This window comes from Dipodomys merriami, unplaced genomic scaffold (genome assembly GCF_024711535.1).
Source record: "Dipodomys merriami isolate MVZ:Mamm:240054 unplaced genomic scaffold, mDipMer1.0.p SCAF_55, whole genome shotgun sequence".
NCBI lineage: Eukaryota > Metazoa > Chordata > Mammalia > Rodentia > Heteromyidae > Dipodomys > Dipodomys merriami.
The window spans coordinates 5,702,155-5,724,176 of NW_027206124.1; the positions used below are offsets into that span (position 1 = coordinate 5,702,155).

General features: G+C 58.6%; 1 protein-coding gene across 1 annotated transcript in view; it reads right to left on the reverse strand.

Annotated features, from left to right (window-relative positions):
* The window catches only part of Scube1 (signal peptide, CUB domain and EGF like domain containing 1), a 100,110-nt gene extending 89,590 nt beyond the window's left edge, over positions 1–10,520 (reverse strand). The window contains exon 1 of the mRNA XM_069999858.1: positions 10,223–10,520. Coding sequence (XP_069855959.1) covers positions 10,223–10,520 — 298 coding nt within the window. The remainder of the gene's footprint in view (positions 1–10,222) is intronic.
* Between the last annotated feature and the right edge of the window lie 11,502 nt (positions 10,521–22,022).

The window sequence follows — 22,022 nt, forward strand, 5'->3', positions numbered from 1 at the left end:
CGATGACAGTGACCTTTTCACTATCAGGATTAGTAATCCAGCCACCAAGCCCAGAATGGCAGAATAAAGTGATCACTCAAGAGTCAACAAGCCCAAGCCGGGCGCTGGTGGCTCACGCCTGTAATCCTAGCTACTCAGGAGGCTGAGATCTGAGGATTGCGGTTCAAAGCCAGCCTGGGCAGGAGAAACCGTGAGACTCCTATCTCCAATAAACCACCAGAAAACCGGAAGTGGCGCTGTAGCTCAAGTGGTAGAGCGCTCGCCTTGAGCTGAAGAGCTGAGGGACAGTGCCCAGGCCCAGAGTTCAAGCCCCACGACCGACCAAAAACAAAACAAAACAAAACAAGAGTCAACAAGCCCATTTATAGACTTTGCTTTCACTCCCCACGGTACAGCCCACCTTGCTTTACCAGTGGCCCGAAAGACACCGGAAGCTCCACCACCTGGATCTCTTCCCTTCAGCTCAGAGGTCCCCAGGTCTGAGCGTGGCCTCTCCTCCCCAGCCTGGCTGCAGCCTGCAGCGTCTCATGCAGCTAGCTGACCTCCTGGCACCCAGAATGGAGGTGTCTGTTCACACACCATGCCTTCCCTGATTTCCCCTGTGTGCCTCCACTTCTCAAGTTTAGTTTTGGAACCATGTGAGAAAGTCAGGCATGGGGAATCTGTAATCCTAGCACTCAGGGGGCTGAGGAAGGAGGACTGGGCTACACCATGAACGTGTCTCACAACCAAACAAATCTGAGAATCGCAGTTCGAAGCCAGCCTGAGTAGATAAGTCCCTGAGACTCTTATCGCCACGTAACCAGCAAGATACCAGAGGTGGAGCTATGGCTCATGGGGTAGAGCTCTAGCTTTGAGCAAAAAGAGCTGAGGGACAGCACGCAGACCCTGAGTTCAAGCCTCGGTATTGGTGCACACGTGCGTGCGCGTACACACACACACACACACACATACACACACACACAGGTTAGTAAGGCGAAAGGTTGGAAAGGTGTCATGTATATTTAATTTTTATTGCCAAGGCCTGCACCAACCCTGGAGGTGGAGGGCAGCGACAGTCCAGGGTGGTGACAGGGTGGAGAGGGACAAGAGAGTGAGCAGGACAAAAGATCCAACGAGCCTCCTGCTCTCCCCAGCCAGCCTGGCTCTCCCAGCGTAGAGAGTATGTAAATGAAAACTCAGCTCCTCAGAGGAGACAGCGCCCCATGCCCGCAGAGAAAACAGCGTGAGGGGCGGCTCACCACGGCCCTGTCAAAGGTCACGCATCCCGCTGTTTCCTACGTTAGTTAAATGGGAGGCACCCGCAGCCAGCAACGCCGGAGCACACCCCCAAGACGGTGGTTTGGGTTGTTGGTTTTTTTTTCCATTGAATTCAAAATTGATTCTCGTTGCTCTATAAAATATATACATAATATATAATATATTACATATTTGCTGTGGTGTCTAGGTTCTAAAAGATTCTTTTGTAAAGAATCAGAGTACTTTCGCATTTGATTTTCATCCAGTTTTGGGTATCTTCTTGAAAATCAGACCTGCCTTTCAAGAAGCCTCTGAGAGGCAAATCCTCACAGCACTCCAAGCTCTCTCTTGAGATCATGACTGACGGGGTCTTCTTCCGTGCCCCCAAATTGGCATTTTTCTCGCCATTCCTCCGGGGCTCTAACAAAGCCCGCTTCCCCGCCCGGGGGCTTGCCGGCCTGGCCCTCCTTTGTCTGCGGCTTTAGGGGAAAACCATGCGCTCCTTAGATCAGACAACCAATCTGGGAGAGATGGATGGCTCAGGAAGTCGGGTCCTTATTGAGGAATAAATCTTAATCCGGTTTGTTGGCTAATTACGCTCTCGGGAAGGCAGTTAGCTCCTCAGCCGCCTAGCAGGAAGGATTAAGGCCCTGTCTCCGGTGGTGCAGGGTTAAGCGGGGTTTGTAATGACTGAGTAATGAGCTGGCGCTCCGCTCCGAGACCCCTGGCGTCCATCGATCAGGTGTCCCTGTGCGGGGACAATGCCAGAAGTGGGCCCAGCGGTTAATTACGGGGGAGGCCAAAGGTCATGCAAAACCAACACAAATCTATATACTTTTTTCCATTCCTAACTGCACACAATGACCATGGCTCAGCCGGCGTGGAAGCCCCCTCCCCCGCCAGGCTGTGACCAAGATAACCATAGATTCCGGCCACTTCGTGGCCTCTTCCGCGTCCCTGGTGTGGCTTTGGGCCACCATGCTTTGGCTTATGCTGCACTTGCACTGCCTGGAGCTCCTTCCTCAGCCCCAACACTGACCCAGGGCTGAGCTACGCTTCCCCATCGCTCCCTCGAAGCTCCACCATGCTCTCCTCCTGAGGCGGACGCCACACATTCCCTCCAGCATCCTCTCCATCCCTTGGTGCTTCCGACACAAATGGCAGAGCGAGGCCCAGACAGAGCCGCCCGACCACGACCTCCACTGAGCAGGTCTCACGAGGTAGGAGGTGGCCACCATCTTGATTTCGCTGACAGGTAAACCGAGACTCTGAGAGGCTGTCTGCCCTGCTCAAGACCACACAGCTGCCCGGGCCGGTGGGGCGGGGAGTCAGGAATCCCACCAGGCTGCCTGGGCTTCCAGTTAACACGAGCTCATTGAAGGCTTCCGGGGCTCAGCTCCGACCCTGAGGAAATTCTCCGTCCCCTTTGGGGTGGGGGTGGGGAGAGGTCCAGGCCCCCATACTGCAGGCTCCTGATTTTGGGGTACCCCCCAGTCAGCAACAGGACAAGCAGAAATACGTGGAGCCAACACTCAAGAGCTCAAGGTGTTAAAGCTCCTCCACCACCACCCTGGCTTTTATAAATGGGTAACTGAGTCTGGGGGGGGGTGCAATCCTCTTCAACGGCCCCACAGGTCAGGGAAGCAGGGATGCTCATGGTCTCCTAGAGGGTGAGGTTCCCTCCTGCCTTCCACTCCTTCAGCACCAACGCTTTTCCCAGGCCTGGCCCCTTGTCCTCAGCCTGGACTCTGGCCAAGGAGCTGCTGGCCTGGGTGGGGGTGGGGGGGCGAGGGGCATGGTGGGGGGTGAGAGACCAGACTCAGACTCACACAGCCTGCTGTGTGGAGGGCTGTCCAGGCCCAGGCCCACCCACCCCCATCCCAGGGACTGGCCAGGGGAGGGACAGGTGCCTGAGCTCAGCTGGGACCCCATGGGAGGCTTGACCAGCCTCTGGGGGCATCCCTGAGGAAGGGGGTACTCCCCAAGGCAGCCTAAGAGGCCTGCCACCTCCTGCCCTCCCCCACCTCTGTAGGCAGCACACAGCATGCGCTGGTCACTCAGGCACCCACCCACAATTCTCCTCCCCTTAGCACAGGGGCAGAAAGCCAGGGGGCTGCGGAGAGAGGGCCGCCTTGCCTCTTGGAGCCCCCAGAGGGTCAGGCCCAGCAGCTGAGCCCAGCCCAGCCACAAGCCACGGGAGCCCCAAGCTCACTTCTCCCGGGGCTGCAGCCCCGACCCATCTGGAGGGCTCCAGCCCAGGGCCGCCGAGACCCCCCGACCTTGCCCGCACACATGAGCCCCCTGGCCCTCTTTGTCTCGAGGCCTTTGGGGGAAGGCTCCTATCCATGTCAGTAGCATTCAAAGGCCAACAAGCCCACAGTTTATTTTCTTAGAAATAATGGTTTTTCTGGTTAGCATTCCTTAGATGGCAAAACAAATACAGCCACTGGAGGAAGAAGTAGCCCTGGGGAGGCGGGAGGGCCGGAAAGAAGGGGCCGACAGCAAGAGGTGGAGAGGGTGGGGCATGGGAGGAGGGACACAGTCGCCTAATCCTGGAGAAAGGAGGACTTGGAGGGAAAAAGGTCCAATGGGCTATCCTGGGAGTGAAGGGGGCACCGTCAACACTCACAGACAGATCTGCACCCAGCGCCGCTGCCCCGTGGGACGCAAGGTGACAGTCACTTGCAGAGCCTTCAGGGTCAGCAAGGACCTCTGAGACCACAGGGTCCCAAATGAAAAGCAGGACCCGTTTCTTCTGATTCCCCATCCTGGCTAAGATCTTGCTGCCTCTAGGGAGCCTTCCCTGATGTCTTTCCCCCTTCTCCGGCAGGGAGCGATGCACATGCTCCTGTACCCGCACCACGCCGTATCTGTTTTGTCCTTCCCAACCTGTCTCTGGCTAACCAGGGAGGTCAAGGGCAGCAAACACACCTTGGCCCCAACACCAAGTCTGGCAGAGTAGGTGCTCAGTGAACATGCTTATCCCAGCCTACTCAGTAGTCCAAACGGAGGCTCGAAGAGGTGGATTTGCCCCAACGTTTACATACCCATGCCTACGCACCCAATGCCTGTGTGCCCAACACTTACGCACCCAACAACAATGCCTACGGACCTAGTGCTTAAGTAGCCAATGCCTATGCACTGTGTTTACTTACCCAACGTCTATGCACCCAACGCTTGTAGTCAACGCCTACATGCCCAACGCCTATACACCCAACACTTACACAGCCAGTGCCCACGTGCCCAGCGCACAAGTCATTTGAGTTTTCCTTCTAAACATCTTTCCTTTGGTGGTGGCAGTGCTGGGGCTCGAACTCAAACACCTTCTGCTTGCTAGGCAGGCGCTCTTCCATTGGAGCCACACTCCCAGCCCAGTTCTCCTTCTGAAGGTGAACGGGGGCTCCCAGACCTCTCTGTGTGTCACGTGCTTAGAGCATGTGGGCCTGCTGGACCTCGGATGGGCTGCGTGCAGAGCGTGTGGGCCTGCTGGACCGGGAGTGGGCCACATGGGCCTGCTGAACCTTGGATGGGCCATGTGGGCCTGCTGGACCTCCGGTGGGCCATGTGGGCCTGCTGGACCGGGGGTGGGCCGCATGGGCTGGAGCAAGGGCGGGCTGAGTGTCTACCCGCACACAGGAGGCGTTCCCATCACCAGCCACATGCCCCTCGGCCTCCTCAGAGCAGAACCTGTCCTGAGTTTGGCTAGAGGGCCATCAGGACGATGGAAGCGGTTTAACAAGTCACCACCATTATCCCCAGGAAGGCTAAGTGGTTAGAAGTTGTTTTTTGTTGCTTTTTTTTTGTAAATAGTTCATACAGTGTATTATTAGGAGTTGTGTTAAAACCCTTTAATAACACACTCTGTAATCTACCTACCACCAGCGGCTGATGAATAGACCCTGGGGGCATGAGATTCAGGAAGGGACTATTTACATTCATTGTACACATGCTCATTTTGTGATCTCTGATGACCATAGCTGGTCATTTCCCTTATTTCTCTCTCCCTCTCTCTCTCTCTCTCTCTCTCTCTCTCTCTCTCTCTCTCTCTCTCTCTCTCTCTCTCTCTCTCTCACACACACACACACACACACACACACACACACACACACACACACACACACACAGGAAAACAGTAATATAATCAATATACTGTGGCCAAAACAAAGCGCCTCTCCCCTGAGAGTGGTAATGATAGTATGTTGGAGGAGCCGGAGCTGGAACTTGCGCGTGGAACAAACCACTTGAATAATTGGTCAACCCCGTGAGCGTGGAGCGGGGCTGAGCGCAGCTGCTTCAGACTAAACAGTGATTAGCAGGAGGGTCTCCGTTATTTAAACAAGACATTTGCGGGCGGCTCGCTCCCCATTTGAGGCCTGGACCAGATTACAGACAAGAGCTTCTCATTAAGATTAGTAGGACCCAATTCAAGCTATAATTCAGTCCTTTCCCTTAGCAAATGTCTGAAAACAAGGCAATTAAGGTCAAATGAGTGGAAGCATTTAAAGGGACTGCAGTGCCCCTCCTGGCCCCAGTCTGCCCCTTGGGCAGGACAAGTACAAACAGGCCTGGCTAATTCAGAGCAGGGGCCGGTGCAGGGCTAGCCCTGACAACTTCCACAACGCCTGCACCCAAGGGGCTCCATGGGCTGGGAATGCACAGGCTTCACTGAAGGAAGAGAAACAGAATGTGCAAAAGCCCTGGGGTAGGAAGAGGTGAGCTGGTGGTGAGGGAAGGAAGGCAGGGCAGGCAATATCAGGAGCTTAGAGTCTCGGAGCCAAGTGCCATGCCGGCCCAAGGGGCATCATCTCCCAGACATCAAAAGGGGGATGCAGCTGGGCACAGATGGCATACGCCTTTATTCCTAGCTACTGAGGAGGCTGAGATTAGAGGATCGAGGTTCAAAGTCAGCCTGGGCAACAAAGTCCATGAGACTCTTCTCTAAGTAACCACCCTAAAGCTAGAAATGGAGTTGTGGCTCAAGTGGTAGAGTGCTAATCTTAAGCAAAAAAGCTAAATGCCCAGGCCCTGAGTTCAAGCCCCACGGCAAGCACAAGAAAGAAGAGGAAAGGGAGAATGGAGTTCTGGCTGCTCACGTTCGCAGGGTCTGCCTCAGACAAGCTGCGGTGGTACCGGCAGGGACATATGTAAACCCCCAGCTTCCTCTACCCCCACGGCTGAGGAAGCCCACTCTCAGATGGGGCCCCGGGGCTGGTGCGCTGGATCTAGGCCCTGCTGCCTCTCTGTTGGGCCACCTGGAGACTGCCCACCCTGGACTCCATTTTCCCAAGCTCTGCCACGGGGCCCTCATTACCCAGCACCCCCCCCCCCCGTGACCCTGAGAGGGCCGGGGAGCGCTCGCTGGCACCCCAGGCTGACAAGAGCCCTTCGCTGTCTTCCCAAGTGGCTTGGGGCCTCGTCTCAGTGTGGTGGCAAAGATCTTCACTGCCTAGGAAGGCTTCCTGGAGGAGGTGACCCTGGGGTGCACCCCCCCAACCCGGGGACTTTAGGGCACAGGAGCCAGGCAGGTGACGGACCATGCCCACATTCCAGGAGGTACCCCAGGAAGACATGACGCCCTGTGGCAGGAGGTAAACTGGAGGCATCCATGGGTATAGAGAGGGCAGCAGAGAGGAGGGCTCACCCGCCTCTGTCTTGGGGACAGGTCATGGATATTCTAGAAAGTTCCCTCCAACCACACCGGCCACAAGTTCACCCCTGGCGACTTCAGCTTCCACAGGATACGAATACTGGAGAAAAAACTCGATTTACCCCCCTGCCTTGCTCAGAGTCCCGCTGGGGCCCAAGGCTCTGTCACCAGTCCAAGCTGACCACGCTGGCCCAGACCGCACCCCGGCGCTGGCCAAGGCGGGAAGGACCGGAGAGCAGCCAGGAACCTTCCCATAGGTGCGCGTGGTTGTCAGCGTGTTTCACAACCAGCAGAAGCTCCAGCGGGCCCCCGCAAGGGCACACACGCACGCCCAGCCGCTCCGGGCCTCCCACGACACGGCTGATCCCGGGAAGAACTGGGGAGATAGGAAGTGGGGCTCCCCGTGTGGGCTTTCCTGAAACTCCAGCCTGTGTCCTGCACAGTAACCCGCAGTGTGGGGACAGTGTGCTTGCCCCCCCCAATGAGCAGCTGCAGAGCCCCACGGATATAGGGAGGAGCCCGTGGAGTTGGGGGGGGTTGGGGGTCTGCTGTGGGGGGAGGGACAGCACCCTGATATCCCAGAGCAGGCTTAGCAGATCAGAGGAAAGCCTCTGCCCACATATTTCTGCTGGTGAGATCTTGGTAGCTGGCTACCTGTGACCTTCCCACGTGCACCGCCGGGGTAGGAGAGGCGTGTAGGGTATAGGACGCCTACGAACCAGCACCTCTCATGTCCCAACCATGCCGGATCTTGGGGAATTGTCAGGGTGGGGGGGAAGACCAAGTATCACCCCTTCAGCTTATGACCATTGACACCGCATGAGCATCAACGCCGGTGTGATATGACCACGCCAGGCGCTGGTAGCTCACGCCTTCGATCCCAGCTAAAAGGAGGCTGAGATCTAAGGATCGAGGTTCAAAGCCAGCCCTGCAAAGCCCCGGGCAGGAAAGTCTGTGAGACTCTTATCTCCATTGAACCACCAAAATGTCAGAAGTGGAGCTGTGGCTCAAGCAGTAGTAGAGCGCTAGTCTTGAATGAAATGAAAAAGTTCAGAAACAGCACTCTGGTCCTGAGTTCAAGCCCCAGGAGAGCACACACACACACTCACACACACACACACACAAAACCTTCCAGGGTGCTAACACCATCAACCCCATCACAATCGCCATGCTCTCCATTACCTTCATCACCATCCTCTGTCTCCTCCTCCTCTTAGTTATCCTTAATTATCCTTAATTTCGCCATCAGCATCATCACTCGCCTCTTCCTTTGCTACGATTACCATCAGTATTCCCACCAGTGACAATGTTGTCACCAATACTCTTCTCCCCACGGTCAGCATCACCATCACCATTATCTTCACCATCCTCAGTATCACCGTCACCTCAACATTGCCAGTAACACTACCCACTACCTACTACCATCACCAGCGCCACCACAAAGCCTGGGGCTCGTGCTCCCGCACAGCCTGGGCCAGCCTCTGTTAAATGCTCCCAGTCACTTAACTTCCTCACCCTCCCGCTCTGTGATGCAGATGCTGGCGCCATGTTCCCTTCATAGCTAAGCGGAGGATAGGAGCCGCACAGGCAGGATTTGAACTCTGATCAACTGAGAAAGGACTGCTGAGGGAGGGACAGCAGCAAAAGCCAATACAGAGGCACAGTGTGCACGAGTGGGCACACTCCTGACCCTGGTGGGATGCCCGTGTGCTCAGTCTCCACGCGCCCATCCTTACATCAAAGGTCAGGTGGCCCCTGCAGAGGTCCACCCTGGAAGTCTCTGCACAGTCCCGAGGGAACCTGTCCATCCCTCGGGATGAGACGAGGAGGAGGCAAACAGGATCCCAGGCCCCACACCAGCTGGCATGCATCACGGGGGCTCAGTGAGCACCAGCACGCATCCCAGGGGGGTGGGGAGCACCAGCCAGCATGCATCATGGGGGCTCCAGGGGGCTCTGGGCTGCTCTGAGCTCGTCTATGAACGGCTGGCAGGGCAGCTCAGCAGGTCCTGACGCACTGGGGTGCCACACAGCACCCGCCGCACACGAGCTCCCCGAGGGCAGGGAGCGGATGACACAGCCCCAGGGGACTTTCTTTTTGCTCTGAGTTTGTTCTTCAGCTTCAGTCTTACACTTTTTGCTTGGGCCAACCTCAAACTGTGATTCCCCGTTCTTCTACCTCTGGAGTAGCTGGGATTACAGACGCGCACCACCATGGCTGGCTGTGAGTCATGGTCCTCCTGTCCCCACCTCCCAAGTAGCTGTGGTTGGTTAAAGGCCTGCGGTCCATGACCGAGAGCACTGGCGGAGAGGGATTGTTTTCCAAGGTCAGAGCCTGAGCCTGGGACCATTCCAAGGGTAGTGAGAGCGTACGGTGGTGGCAGCCGGCACGCTTATCCCCCGTCCACGACACACAGGAACCCAGAAGGTCTGCCAAAAGCCAGGCACCCAGGCTGGGCCTTGGGCCTCCAGGAGAAGCCATGGTGGGAACTCTGGCTCTTATAGCCAGAGGAAAAAAACGAAGCCTGGAGATGGCAAATCATCACCCGAGTTCATGCCAGAGGTGGACTGCAGCCCAGAGCGCCCTGGAGAGGCCAGGCTGCTCCCTGCTCTCCTCTCTTCTGACACGGGGTCAGGGAGACACAGGGGTGGGGAGAGGCCCCTCCCTGCACCCCCTGGCCTGGTTTCAGGCAGATGGTCTAGAGCTAACTTCAGGGTGACACAGACTAGAACCTTCTCTGCACGCTCACACGAAGGTGACAACCTTCTCCCTGAGGAAGGAGCCACGGTGAGTGTCCAGGGCACACCCTGGACGTGGCAGCCTCGGGCGGGGCCTTGGCACCCCACCATGAGCAGGGCCAGGATGACCCAACTCACTGTTCAGTGCGAGTACAAGAAACAGGGCATAACAGATACTTAATGCAGCCACAGGGGCGGGGGGAGGGGAGGGGGAGGGTGTCTGGGAGCTGAGGCTGAGCAGGTGGACGGCACGAACCCACTAACCCACGAACCCATGTGCCCTGCCCACATTCTAGAGCTTGAGAGCAGGGCCCCTCTGGGTGGCTCTGACCGGAAGTCAGACGCCTCCTACCCAGTGATGGACAGAAGCCCACATACAACGTTCCCATGCCACGACCTCAACTTCTCCGAGAAAAAAAGCCTAAAATGTGGGTAACACCCAGGCACCCCATGTCTCCAACCGCTCCCCTCCAGGGCAGCTCCAGCGCCCCAGCCGTTTGGGCTGAGTGTGCCCAGGGCGCTGGGTGGCAGGCTCAGCCTAGCGGCCTTGTTGGGGGTGGCAGTGGATGGGCGCGCGGGGTGGGGGGACGGGACTCACCTTCACACTGCCTCCCCTCCCCCTTGTAGCCTGGCTTGCAGAGGCATTTGTAGGACTTGGGTGTGTTCTGGCAGATGGCGTCGATGTGGCAGTCATCCGTGCCCTGGGAACACTCATCCACGTCCGCTGCTCCTGCAGGAGGCGGGGAACAGCAGGTGAAGTGTGGCTGCGGGGAGACCGAGCACCCGGCGGCCGGCGGGCGCCTCCACGCTCCACTGACCACTGTGGCGTGGTAGAGAGCGGCCAGGTAACGCGGCAACTGGCAGCATCCCGGGCACAGCTCCTCTGTGCCAGGCATGGTGCTGCCGGAATGCCGGCCTCATTTCCTTCACCATGTCCCACTGAAGAGATGGGAAAGCTCAGGTTCAGAGGGACACGTGGAAGGAAAGCCCCTGCCCACCCACACTCCCCACCAGCACCACCCCACCCCTCCCCTGCACACCCAGTGTGGACACCACAGGCGTTTAAATCCTGCTTAAGATGGGGACAGTGGCCGGGTGCCGGTGGCTCACGCCTGTCATCCTAGCTACTCAGGAGGCTGAGATCTGAGGATCGCAGTTCAAAGCCAGCCCAGGCAGGAAAGTCCATGAGACTCTTATCTCCAATAAACCACCAGAAAACTAGAAGTAGCACTGTGGCTCAAGTGGTAGAGTGCTTGCCTTGAGCTGAAGAGCTGAGGGACAGCGACCAGGCCCAGAGTTCAAGCCCCACAACCAAAAAAAAAAAAAAAAAAAAAAAAGATGGGGACATTGAAGTCGGGGGGGGGGTGCTCAGTGAGCAGAGGCCACTCTAGAAAGCTATGCAAGTGGCCTGAACATGGAATTGCACCAGCCCCAAGGCTATGAAACTGGGGGTGTCTTCATTTGGTCTCCACCCCCCCCCCCGACTGGAGGGTCCAGCCAGGGGCAAAGCCACCCTTCAGCCCAGGCTAACTCTTCCTCACTGATGCCCGCTGCTCCCAGCGCTTTCTGCAGCCCCCTGCCCCCAGGAAACTTAGGCATGAACCTGAATCTTGGAGCCCCACTTCTGGACTGAGATTTGGGCTACATTTGGGGGGGTTCCCACTTCCTCTTCTCAATACTCTTCCCACTGGTCTATCCATGTTGGGAAATAATGCAAGAGAGCATCTAGGTACACACTCCACACAACTTTCTGAAAGGGAGGGGAGGGAGAGGGGGAAAGAGGGAAATGAGGGAGGGAGGGAGATGGTACAGACAGGGAGACCTTAGGACACAAGACAGCCCAGCTAGAAGAACCTCAGCCGTGGCCATCGCTGGGTTAATGTAGAACCTTAGCTGTGGCTATCGCTGGGTTAATGTCTCAGGAGGAGGGTGATAGATAGGTCAGTAGCTCACTGGTAGGGGCAGAGACTAGACACCAGCACAGAACAAGCTTGCCCGGGCGCCATGTTTCTTCTAGCTGAGCTGAATAAACGTGCAGATGGACGACAGACACACAGACCAAAGGGCTCAGGTAAACAGCACGGGGCTCTCTGAGCATATGCCCTAAGGAAAGCTCAGGATGCCCCCACCTCTTTACACCGCTGGCCTCACATCGCGTAGTCTGTTCCCTAAGAATGCCCACTTTGGATTCTTCTGGAGGGTAGCTGCTGGGCTTTCTAGCTGTATATGCATGGGGGGGGGCTCCCAGGAGTCCTGTCTGGCGGGAGTCCCTATGGCTACAGCTCACACTCTGAGGGGCAAGAGGCATCAAAAACCACATGTGCACACGCATGCACACACATACATGCACATGCACAGACACGCATGAATACACACGTGCAAAGCACCACAGTCCAGGGCACTGGTACCACCTACTCAAGTGTGCAGCACAGCTTGACAGCTGACTGAGGGCGGTGGGAAAGGCTGGGGGGCAGGCCGTGTGGGAGCCAGAGGCTGGGGGGGCAGCGGGGATGTGGGTGAGGGACCCTACGTGGGGAGTGCATGTGGGGTAACTACCTGGAGAACAAGAAACCAGATGCTAGAGAAAGCCAGTCTGTACACTTGGAGGGGAGGTCTGCCCGGAAACTCTGGATGGGGACCTGGAGGAAAATACCCCTCCTGAGGGTCAGGACATGGGACGGAGGGACAGGAAGCCATCCCTGCGCCCCCCCCCCACACACACCTGGGTTGTTGACAGGTAGAGGTTGGCAAAGGGGTACTGGGGCTGTGGACATATACCTCACACACGGGACTACCGGGGAGCCCTGAGAGAGGCTGTCAGCCTGGACTGGGCAGCACGGCCCTCACTCCCTCACTAACACTCAGACTTGGGTTTGCTTTTGCTGGGACCAGCTGCTGGGGGCTTGTGGTCCCCGGGGGGGCTCAGGGAGGGGAGATGGGGAGGCAGAGAGAGACACAGAGACATGAGGAGGAGGAGGAGCTGGACAAGAGGTGCATGCAAGAACAGGCGCTCAGAGGCAGAGAACCCCTAACTGGGGAGAAACACACAGACGTGGGGTGGGGGCTGGGGGCAGGCAGCAAGGCTGGGCTTCTGGGAGTCGGGTCCACATGCTTTCTTTTCTAGGGGTCATGGAAGGAAGCCCAACTCCAACGTTCGGCCTTCACCCTGCATAGGGCTCTGTTTCCAAGAAGGGACCCCAGGGGACCCAGCAGTGGGGACAGTGGAGGGAGCAGGCCAGGCAGGGTCCTCCCAGTCCCCCCCCCCCAGGGAGGGACAGGGGAAAGCGCTCATCTGGCTAAAGTGACAGGAACCCCAGCAGCGCTCGGCACCCCCTCCCAGGCAGCCAGAGAGGGGCAGGCAACAGGGCCTGAGAGCAGGGATTTCCCGCCCCCCCCAAGCCCACGGGCACCCCCAGCTGCCTCGGCCACCTCTCCACCACAGGCTGGCGGGTGTCTCAGAGGGTGTCCCCTCTGGCCGTGGTGTTGCGGGGAGGCCCGTGTCTGGTCTCCTCTCCCGCGTCTGTGTCTGCTCCCCCTCCTGTCTGACTGTCCATCTGTCCATCTCCATCCTTCCTCTGTCCCTCTGCGCCGCCCCTCCGGTCCTCCTGTCTCTCTTTCTCTCTCTCCCACCCCCGTGTCCATCTGCCTCCTCCTCCCCCTCGGGAAGTCCGACCGCACTTCCCCCTCCCGGGTCCGACCCTCCCCGGCCGTCCACCGCCGCCCAGCCCCTCCCGGGTCCCCTCTCCCCACGGTGGCCGGCGGTTCTGATCCCCCCTCCGACCCTTGCGTCTTCCCCGGGCTCCTTCCTGCGGCCTTTTGTCTGCTCCCCCCCCCCGCCCGGCCTCCCGCTCCGCGCCCGTGCCTCCAGCTCCCCTCCGGCCCCGTCCCGGTCCCCGCGTCCGTCCTTTCTCTCTGAGCCGCGCCCGGCCTGCCCGGTGCGCCGCGCCCAGGCCCCGGCCGGCCGTCGCGCTTCCTTTCTTCCCCGCGCGCCCGCGCTCCCCGGGTCCGGGCTCGGGGCCGCCCGGCGGCGGCGGGGCCCGGGGCTGCGGGGCGGGGGCGCCCGGCCGGCCGCACAACTTACTTTGAGAACTGGCGGGGCGCGCGCGCGGGGCGGGCGGCGGCCCCGACGGCGCGGGGTCGGGCCCGCGGGGGTCGGGCCTCGCCGCCGCGCCCCCGCCGCGCCCGCCGCGCCCCGCCGCCCGCCGCCCCGGACCCCGCGCTTACCTGGGAGCCCGCTGCCCCCCGCCAGCCGCCCGCGCGCGCCCAGCGCGAGCAGCACGCACAAGTGCCAGCGCACGGCCGCCGCGCCCATGCTCGCTGCGGGCCCCGCCGGGCCGGGCCGCGCCGGGTCGGGTGCGGGCGTGCGGGGCGCGGGACCCACCGACCGGCCGCTCCGCGAGCGCTCCGCGCAGCAGCTGCCCCGCGGCCGCCCGGGCTCCCGAGCCACCCCGCCGCCGGCGCGGCTGACGAGCTGACAGCCGCGCGCTCATTGGCCCGCGGCCGCAGGGGGCGGGGCTGCTCGCGCGTCCGCCCAATGGGAGCCCGGCTTGGGCACGTGGGGGAGGGGCGGGCGAGGGCGCGGGGCGGGCGGCAGGTGGGGCGGGCGGAGACCCGGGCGCTCGGGCGCCCGCGCGGTGCGGGGTCCCGGACGGCTCTGCTCCCAGGCCGCCGCTGCCCCTGCCCTCCCCGCTTCGCGGGTCCTGGAGGTCGAAGGTGGCCGCACCCCATCGAGGCTCGGCACCCCTTCCTGGCTCTGCACCCAGATCTCCGCTCTGCACGCAGGTCCCAGATCTGCGCCTCATCTGGGCTCGGCACCCCTCTCTCGGGCCCTGCACCCCGATCCCGGCTCCGCACCCCATCCCGGCCTGCACCTCAAGGACGTGGCGGCGCCGCGGGCCGCTCGCTCCCGGGGTCCACACAGCGGTTCCCCGCGCCTCCCGGAGGCCACGGGCGCGGTCCGGGCGGCGGCGCCCGCGGATCCTCCACACCGGCGTCCGAACCCCAGCGAACTTTTCGCCACCGCGCGCCCGGGGGTCGGGGTCGCGGGTGACGGGGCGGTGGGGCGGGGCGGGGCCGCGGTCACCGGCCAGGGGCGGCCCGGGCGCGGGGCGGGGGGCGGCTACACCTGCCGGCCTCCGCCTCGGGCCCGGCGGCCCCCAACCAAATGGCCGCTGTCCGCTGGGGAGGCGGGACAGGGAAGAAAGCTCAGCAGACACCGGCTCCTGGACAACCCCGATGTCCGCTCCCTCTGGCTTCTACTCCACAGGCCCACTCCAAGACAGGACTTTGCTCTTGTCCCCTCGGCCTGCTCCGTGCGTGGACAGTCTTTCCTCCCGGTCCGCACGGCCTCCCTCCTCCCCACGGCCTCCCTCCCAGCTAGAGGCGGCTCTGACTTCTGACTTCACCCTGAGGCACCAGCACCCCCCAGCCCCCCACCCCCGTGGGCCAGGCCAGGGGTCCCCACGGGGCAGCCCCAGGAAGGGCCAGAGAGGGAGTGCTGGGAGGCGGCTCCACTGAGCTCTTACGTGTGTGTGTGCGCCTGTGCTTGTGTGTGTGTTGGAACTACCTATGAGCTCTTGGAGTGACAAAGGCCTCTGTGACATTTTTCCAGGACCCCAGCCTCCAGCAGCCCAGGGTGTGGGGTGTGGCGGCTGCAGACATCCCTCTCCCTGAAAGGTTAAAGTTTGAGGCAGTGACCACCACGTGTTGCTTAGCAAAGCAACACGTGGTGGTAATCAAAACACCTGGTTGATTGTGTGCCTATATAAGACCTGCAAATCCTTAGCTCGGGGCTCTCGTCCTGGGCTCCGCTGTGTTGGAGTGTAGGACGAGGCCCGAGCTGCAGCCTGTTTAAATAAAACAGCTGTAGAGTCTGACTCTCGATGGTCTTCTTGCAGAGGGGTCCTGTGACCTTGGCATAACATTCCCTCCTCCCCCCCAGCCACAATGCCTTCAGGTGGCCCTTGGTTCCCCTCTTCACAAGGTGGGGTCTCCTCTCCTGCCCACACCTCCGTGGGTCTCCCAATCACACCCGGACTTCCCCCATCAGGCCCAGCAGGGCTAGGGCACCACGCCTGTCTCCCCTTGGGCCCCAGGCTCAGAGGACCGGCTTGCACAGATCTGGGTCTGGGGCCACAGCTGGCAGGCGGGGTTGAAGAAGTTATTGTCAAATGGAAGGAGACCAGGCAAAGCTGAAAGCTCCTGTTGCCCCAGGGGTTGTGGCTGTTCCGTTGTTGATGGAGCCTTGAAGACTCACTCCAGCTGCCCCTGTCTACTAGGATGTCACCTTTGCTCTGCCTGCGTCCCATCCCATGGCAAGCTGGGCTGGTCAGACAGGACCACAGGCCCTGGGTAGGCAACCTGGGACCTGGGGCCCTTTGGCTCCCCCTGCTGACGCCTGAGAAGAAAGAAGGGAAGTAGAGGAAGTGAGTCCCTCCCTCCCTCCTTCCCTCCTTCCCTCCTTCCTTCCTTCCTTCTTTCTTTCCTTCCTTCCTTCCTTCCTCCTTTCCTTCCTCCCTTCCTCCCTCCCTCCCTCCCTCCCTTCCTTCCTTTCTTCCTTCCCTCCCTCCCTCCCTTCCTTCCTCCTTTCCTTCCTCCCTTCCTCCCCTCACCCCTCCCTCCCTCCCTTCCTTCCTTCCTTCCTTTCTTCCTTCCTTCCTTCCTTCCTCCCTTCCTCCCCTCCTTCCCTCCATCTCTTCCTTCCTTCCTTCATTCCACCCTTCCTTCCTCCTTTCCTTCCCTTTCTCCCCTCCCTCCCTCTCTCCCACCCTTCCTTCCTAACTTACTTTCCTTCCTTCCTTCCTTCCTTCCTTCCTTCCTTCCTTCCTTCCTTCCTTCCTTCCTCCCTTCCCCTTTTCCTTTCTCCCTCCCTCCTTCCCTTCTTTTCTAACTTCCTTCCTTTTTCCTTCCTTCCTTCCTCCTTCCCTCCCTCTTTCCCTCCCTTCCTCCTTTCCTTCCTCCTTTCCTTCCTCCCTCCTTCCCTCCCTTCCTTCCTCCCTCCCTTTCCTCCCTCCCTCCCTCCCTCCCTCCCTCCCTTCCTTCCTTCTTTCCTTCCTTCCTTCCTTCCTTCCCTCCCTCCTTCCCTCCCTCCCTCTCTCCCTCCCTCCCTCCCTTCCTCCTCTCCTCTTCTTCTTTCCACACCCCCTCGCCCACACCATTGGCTCTGTCTCCCTCCCGTGTGACCTCTGCAGTCACCTTCTCTTGGTGTGACTAGGCTCTTGGAGTTGTGGGACAGTTACCCAGGCAGGCGTGGCATGGGGCTGCTCTGACCGGTCTCATCAGCAGAAGGGGATGATGCCACCATCTTGGACTAAATGAGGTACCCGGAGCCCTCAGAACTGTGCCTGCCTTGTAGAGGCCGCCAGCGGCGGGCGTGAGGGCCATTGCTGCTATCTGGGCTCCACCAACAGAGGCCCGAGCAGCGGGCGGGAGCCATTCCCAGCTGCTCATGGACTCCTCACCTTTGAACACATTCCTCAGGCAGAAGTCGCCTGGGCACTAAGAGAACTCAGAGGCATAAAGTGTCATCGCGCAGGCGAAAGGCTCCCACCGATGCCCTTAGAGGCTTTCGCCCCTCTCCACCCCTATGAAAAGTGAAATTTTCTACCACCCCCTGGTGGCTGCCTGCCTCTGTACACCTTCCACAGCAGTCTTTATTGTTATTATTATTATTATTAATTGCCCTGGGTTACCCAGATTCTTTTCTTGCTTGACTGACCAGTTGAGTCTCCACCAGCTCCTGATGAACACTCTGAGACAGATCACCCGGGCTGTGGCCTGGCATGCACAGCTCTGGCCTGGTTGGAGCCACAGAGCGAGCAAATGGTGGGACTTGAACCCAGATCTGAGTGGCCCATGAAGGAAGCGCTCCTGCAAGGGCTGCGGTGGACTGGAGTGCGGGTTCCCACGTGGAGCAGGGTCCTGCACTCTGCGGCCGTGCCAGTCCCCCGGCCGGCTCAGGCCCCAGGTGCGCTTTGCGAGAGGGCCCTCTGCTCTCCTCTCCTAACCTCTGGTGCAGAGCCCCTGGCTGTTTGAGGGAGACCAGCTCCTGCAGGGAGCACTATGGAATTGACTCATGCTGCAAAGTTAGTCCTCGGTCCTGTGGATGGAAACACTGCAAACCAATCCTACAGACGGCACCGCCCATGCTAGTCATTGGACAGGTAGGGAAACTGAGGCCCAGCTTTACAGACCAGCTGCCCCCCTCATAGACCATGCACCCCTACAGGCAATTCAGACTCCACTCCATGGACCTTAAGCTTCCCCCTCTGAGCTCCTCCAACCCCCTAATGCGACCCACTGATGTCCTCTGGCCACTGGGTCAGTGGAGCCACACAGCTGTGGCTAGAGCCGAACTCACCCCCGCCAGGGCCAAGCCCAACTGGAGACCCTCCCAGGCAGGGCCACGGGCCCGCTGCCCTCAGCCCTCTGCTGGATACACTCCACATGTCTCTGCTCCATGCTGCCCCTGGCTTCATTCCGTCCCCTGGGCCTGTCCCCAGAGCCCAGTCCTTGTGTGGACCCAGAATCCCTGGGGGCACTGTACCATCCTCCCTTAATGACTCTGGGAAACAGAATCATCCAGTCCCCTCCTCCCCTTGACCCCAGGCCCCAGGGGACCACCCGGGCCACGCAGGGCACCCTGTGGCCCTCGACTAAGCCTCATCAGTGTCAGTGTCGTGGGGCTCCCAGAGGAGAGACTGTGACTTTGTGCCTGCACCATGGGGGGGGGCACTAGAGCTGAGAGGGAGAAGCAGGGCAGGAGAGAGGGGAGAGGGAGGAGGAGCGAGGGATGCTGTCACGTCCACCTGTTGATTGAGATGGGGTGGGGAATCTCTTGTTTATGCCCAGATTGTTCTTGAACCACAAGCCACCTGATCCCATCCCCCCTTCCCCCCAAGTAACTGGGATTACAGAAATGAGCCACTGATGCCAGCTAAACTGTCATTTTAAACATCTTCAAGCGTACAGTTCAAGGGCGTTTGGTCCTTTCAAAGGATAATTTTCTCTCTATCTTTTCAAATGGAAACTCTGTCCCTGTTAAACACGAACCCTTCATCACCTGGCCCCCAGCCTCTAGAAGCCTGTGGACCTGGGACCTTCACAGGTGGAACTGTGTGGGAACTGTGTGTCCCACTTACCTTCCTTGGCATAGCATCTATGTTGTACCATGTATGGGGATTCCCTTTCAAGGCTGAATAATATTCCATTGTGTGGCCATACCACATTGCTTATCCATTCACCCTGGGATGGAGACTGGGTTGCTATAGCAACGCTGCTGTGAATCTTGGCGTGCAAGTATTAGTCTCTGCATTCAGTTCTCTGAGGTATGGATCTAGAAGTGGAATTGGTGGGTCCTATGCTAATTTCAGATTTAATTGTTTTTCTTTGGAGAAGCAGCCAATGTGTTTCCCACCGTGGCTGTGGAAGTCAGTAAGTTACAACGAACACATACACTTCTGCAATTTCTGCTTCAATTACAAACCTTCTCAGGGGCCTCAACATTTCTACTTGTCCTTAGCAGTCAGCTTTCCCTAACCTTCAACTCAGGCAGTTCCTGGGCCAGCTTTCTTGCCTAGGCGCCGATTCTACCATTCTTGGTTTATCTGAATGAATGACACACAATGGGCTTCCTTTTCCTGCCTGCTTTCTTTTGTTTAGCAGGCTTTTGAGTTTAATTCCCTCCATACATTTCCTCAACCATTCTTTCACATTTCATTCATAATCACCAGCGTGAAATCTTTCAGAATGTGATTTTTAAAAATCAGCTACCTTGCTGGGTGCCGGTGACTCATGCCTGTAATCTTAGCTACTCAGGAGGCTGAAATCTGAGGATCAAGGTTCACAGCCAGCCCAGGCAGGAAAGTTTGTGAGACTGTTATCTCCAATTAACCACCAAAACACTGGAAGTAGAGCTGTGGCTCAAGTGGTTGACTATTATTAGCCTTGAGCACAAAAGCTCAGGGACAGTGCCCAGACCCTGAGTTCAAGCCCTAGGACTGGTACAGAAAAAAAAAAAAGAGAGGCTGTGTTGATGGAAGCAGGCACAAGTTACAACAAGAGCAACAGGAGCAAGTTACAAGGAGGAGTTGTTTCTTGGGGTCCTTGGTTCCTTTGCTTCAGAGTCTATGGTAAGCAGGGCATGGAGGTAATGGGAGTGCATGGTAGAGGCTGCTCACCTCATGGAGGATAGGAAGCAGAGAGAGAAAGAATGAGCAAGCCAGAGAATGAGAGAGACAGAGTCAGTGAGTTAGAGGCTTGGGACAAGATTCAGCCCAAGGGCCCCAACTCTTGGGGACTACTTCCTGCTGCTAGGCCTCACCTCCTAAAGTTTCCACAACCTTCCTAAATAGGACCATGGGCTGGAGGCCAAGCCTTTCACACATGGGCCTGTGGGAGCATTTCCTATTCAAACCGTGACACCCCTTGAATTTGGCCTAATGAACTGGGGACTGGGAACTCGTCCATCAGTGCCAAGTGAGAACCTATCGGAGCAGGCAAGGAAAACAGATGCAGAGGTTGGAGAAAGGAAGCCCTCATACATAGTTGTTCAGGAGGAAGAGAGTTATCTGGAGAAACCAAACTGTCAGCAAGCACCAGATGGAGGTGTGCAACGCTGCGCAGATGTGGGTGTGCAGAGAGCGAACTTACGGCAGAGAGTGAACTTACTTACGGCAGAGAGTGAACTTACGGCAGAGAGTGAACTTACGGCAGAGAGAGAGAAGACATAGGGGAGGGTGGCGAGCAGGTGTGACCACAGTGTATGAGGAGGTGAACTCAGAGCCTGGGGGCCGCACACTGACCCCGCTGTGCCTGGTACTTGGGCTACAGGTGCTGGCTGGGGACATCTAGGGAGGGCAACGGGCACCAAGACAGAACAAAGGGAGGGACCATTTTCCCCCTGGGTGGACCTAACAATTTCATTTCTCTCTTTTTTTTCTGGTCCTAGGGTTTGAACTCAGAGCCTGGGCACTGTTGTTGAGCAAGCCACAGCTCCACTTATGGCTTTTGGGTGGTTCATTGGAGATAAAAATCTCAGGGACTTTCCTGCCATGCTGGCTTTGAACTGGGATCCTCAGATCTCAGCCTCCTGAGGAGCTAGGGTTACAGGCGTGAGCCACCAGCGCCCAGCTGCCCTTCTTACATTTCTGTCCTAGCTAATCTGTGTTCCCCATTCTCGGCAGTCTCACCTCAGCTTGCCATTTTGGAAAGAATACACCAGCCTTTGTCTGGCCTTGCCTAGTTCAGCTTCAAAGCTGTCTTCAGCCAAGAGGAGGAGGAGGAGAAGAGGAGGAGAGGAGGAGGAGAGAGGAGGAGGAGGAGGAGGAGGTGGAAGAGGAGGAGGGAGGAAGAGGAGGAGAAGAAGAGGAGGAGGAGGGAGGAGGAAGAGGGAGGAGGAGGGAGGCAGAGGAGGGGAGGAGGAGAGAGGAGGAGAAGAGGAGGAGACCATTGTGGCTCTTGTCCCCAACACTCCTAACTGAGCAGTGCGGAAGTGACGTCCAGCCCGGAGGCTTGGCCATCCCCAAGGCCAGCTCTACACTCCATGGCAGGGCTGGCATTGGTGACTCAGTTGGGACAGGAATGGGGACAGCGGCTTTGGCGTTCATGGGGCCCCTCGACCTCTGCCTTGTTCCTCGGCTGTACTGAAAGTCTCCCACAAATCATCATAGGGCCTGATGTTGGACCTAAGCCCATGCGACCCCTTACCTGGCTGTGCGTCTTCAAGGGCATTACTCAGCCTCTCTGAACTTCAGCTTCTGCCTATGCAACATGAGAATAAGATGCAGCCTCAGGGAGGGAGAAATGAGATAAAGTTCCTGGCACGGTGAGCAGCGTGGGGCTGGCACTCACTAGATGTGGATACAGACTTTAGACAGGCTAAAGCAAGCGCCAAAATCCATGTGCAGAGCAGAGAACAAGTTGGGGTGTGGCACTTGGAGGTGGTTAGTGCTGGCTGGGGGTCACGGAGCTCTGCACCTAACAGGAGGCAGCAGGGGACCCCCCACCACCACTGGAGAAAGCAAAGTCCAGGGCTGGGGAGGGGGGCGTGACTCTGATGGTAGAGCGTCTGCGGAGTGATTGCAAGGCCCCGAGTTCAGTTCCAGTTAGAAAACAAAGTAAAGCTGGGCGCAGTGGCTCATGCCTGTAATCCTAGCTCCTTGGGAGGCAGAGACAGGGACTGGAGTCAAGGCCAGCTCAGGCAAAAGCAGCTTAGGAGACTCCATCCCAGCTGATGTCTGGGTGTGGTGGGGGAGAGGGCGCAGCCCCGGCCTGGCCCCTGCTTGGATGACAAAAACCAATGCAAGAAGGGGCTGAAGATGCTGCTCAAGGACAGACCCGGGCTCCAGGCTCAGTGCACCTCCACCAGGGCAATCCTGGCCCCTTCCCGGCCACTCCAG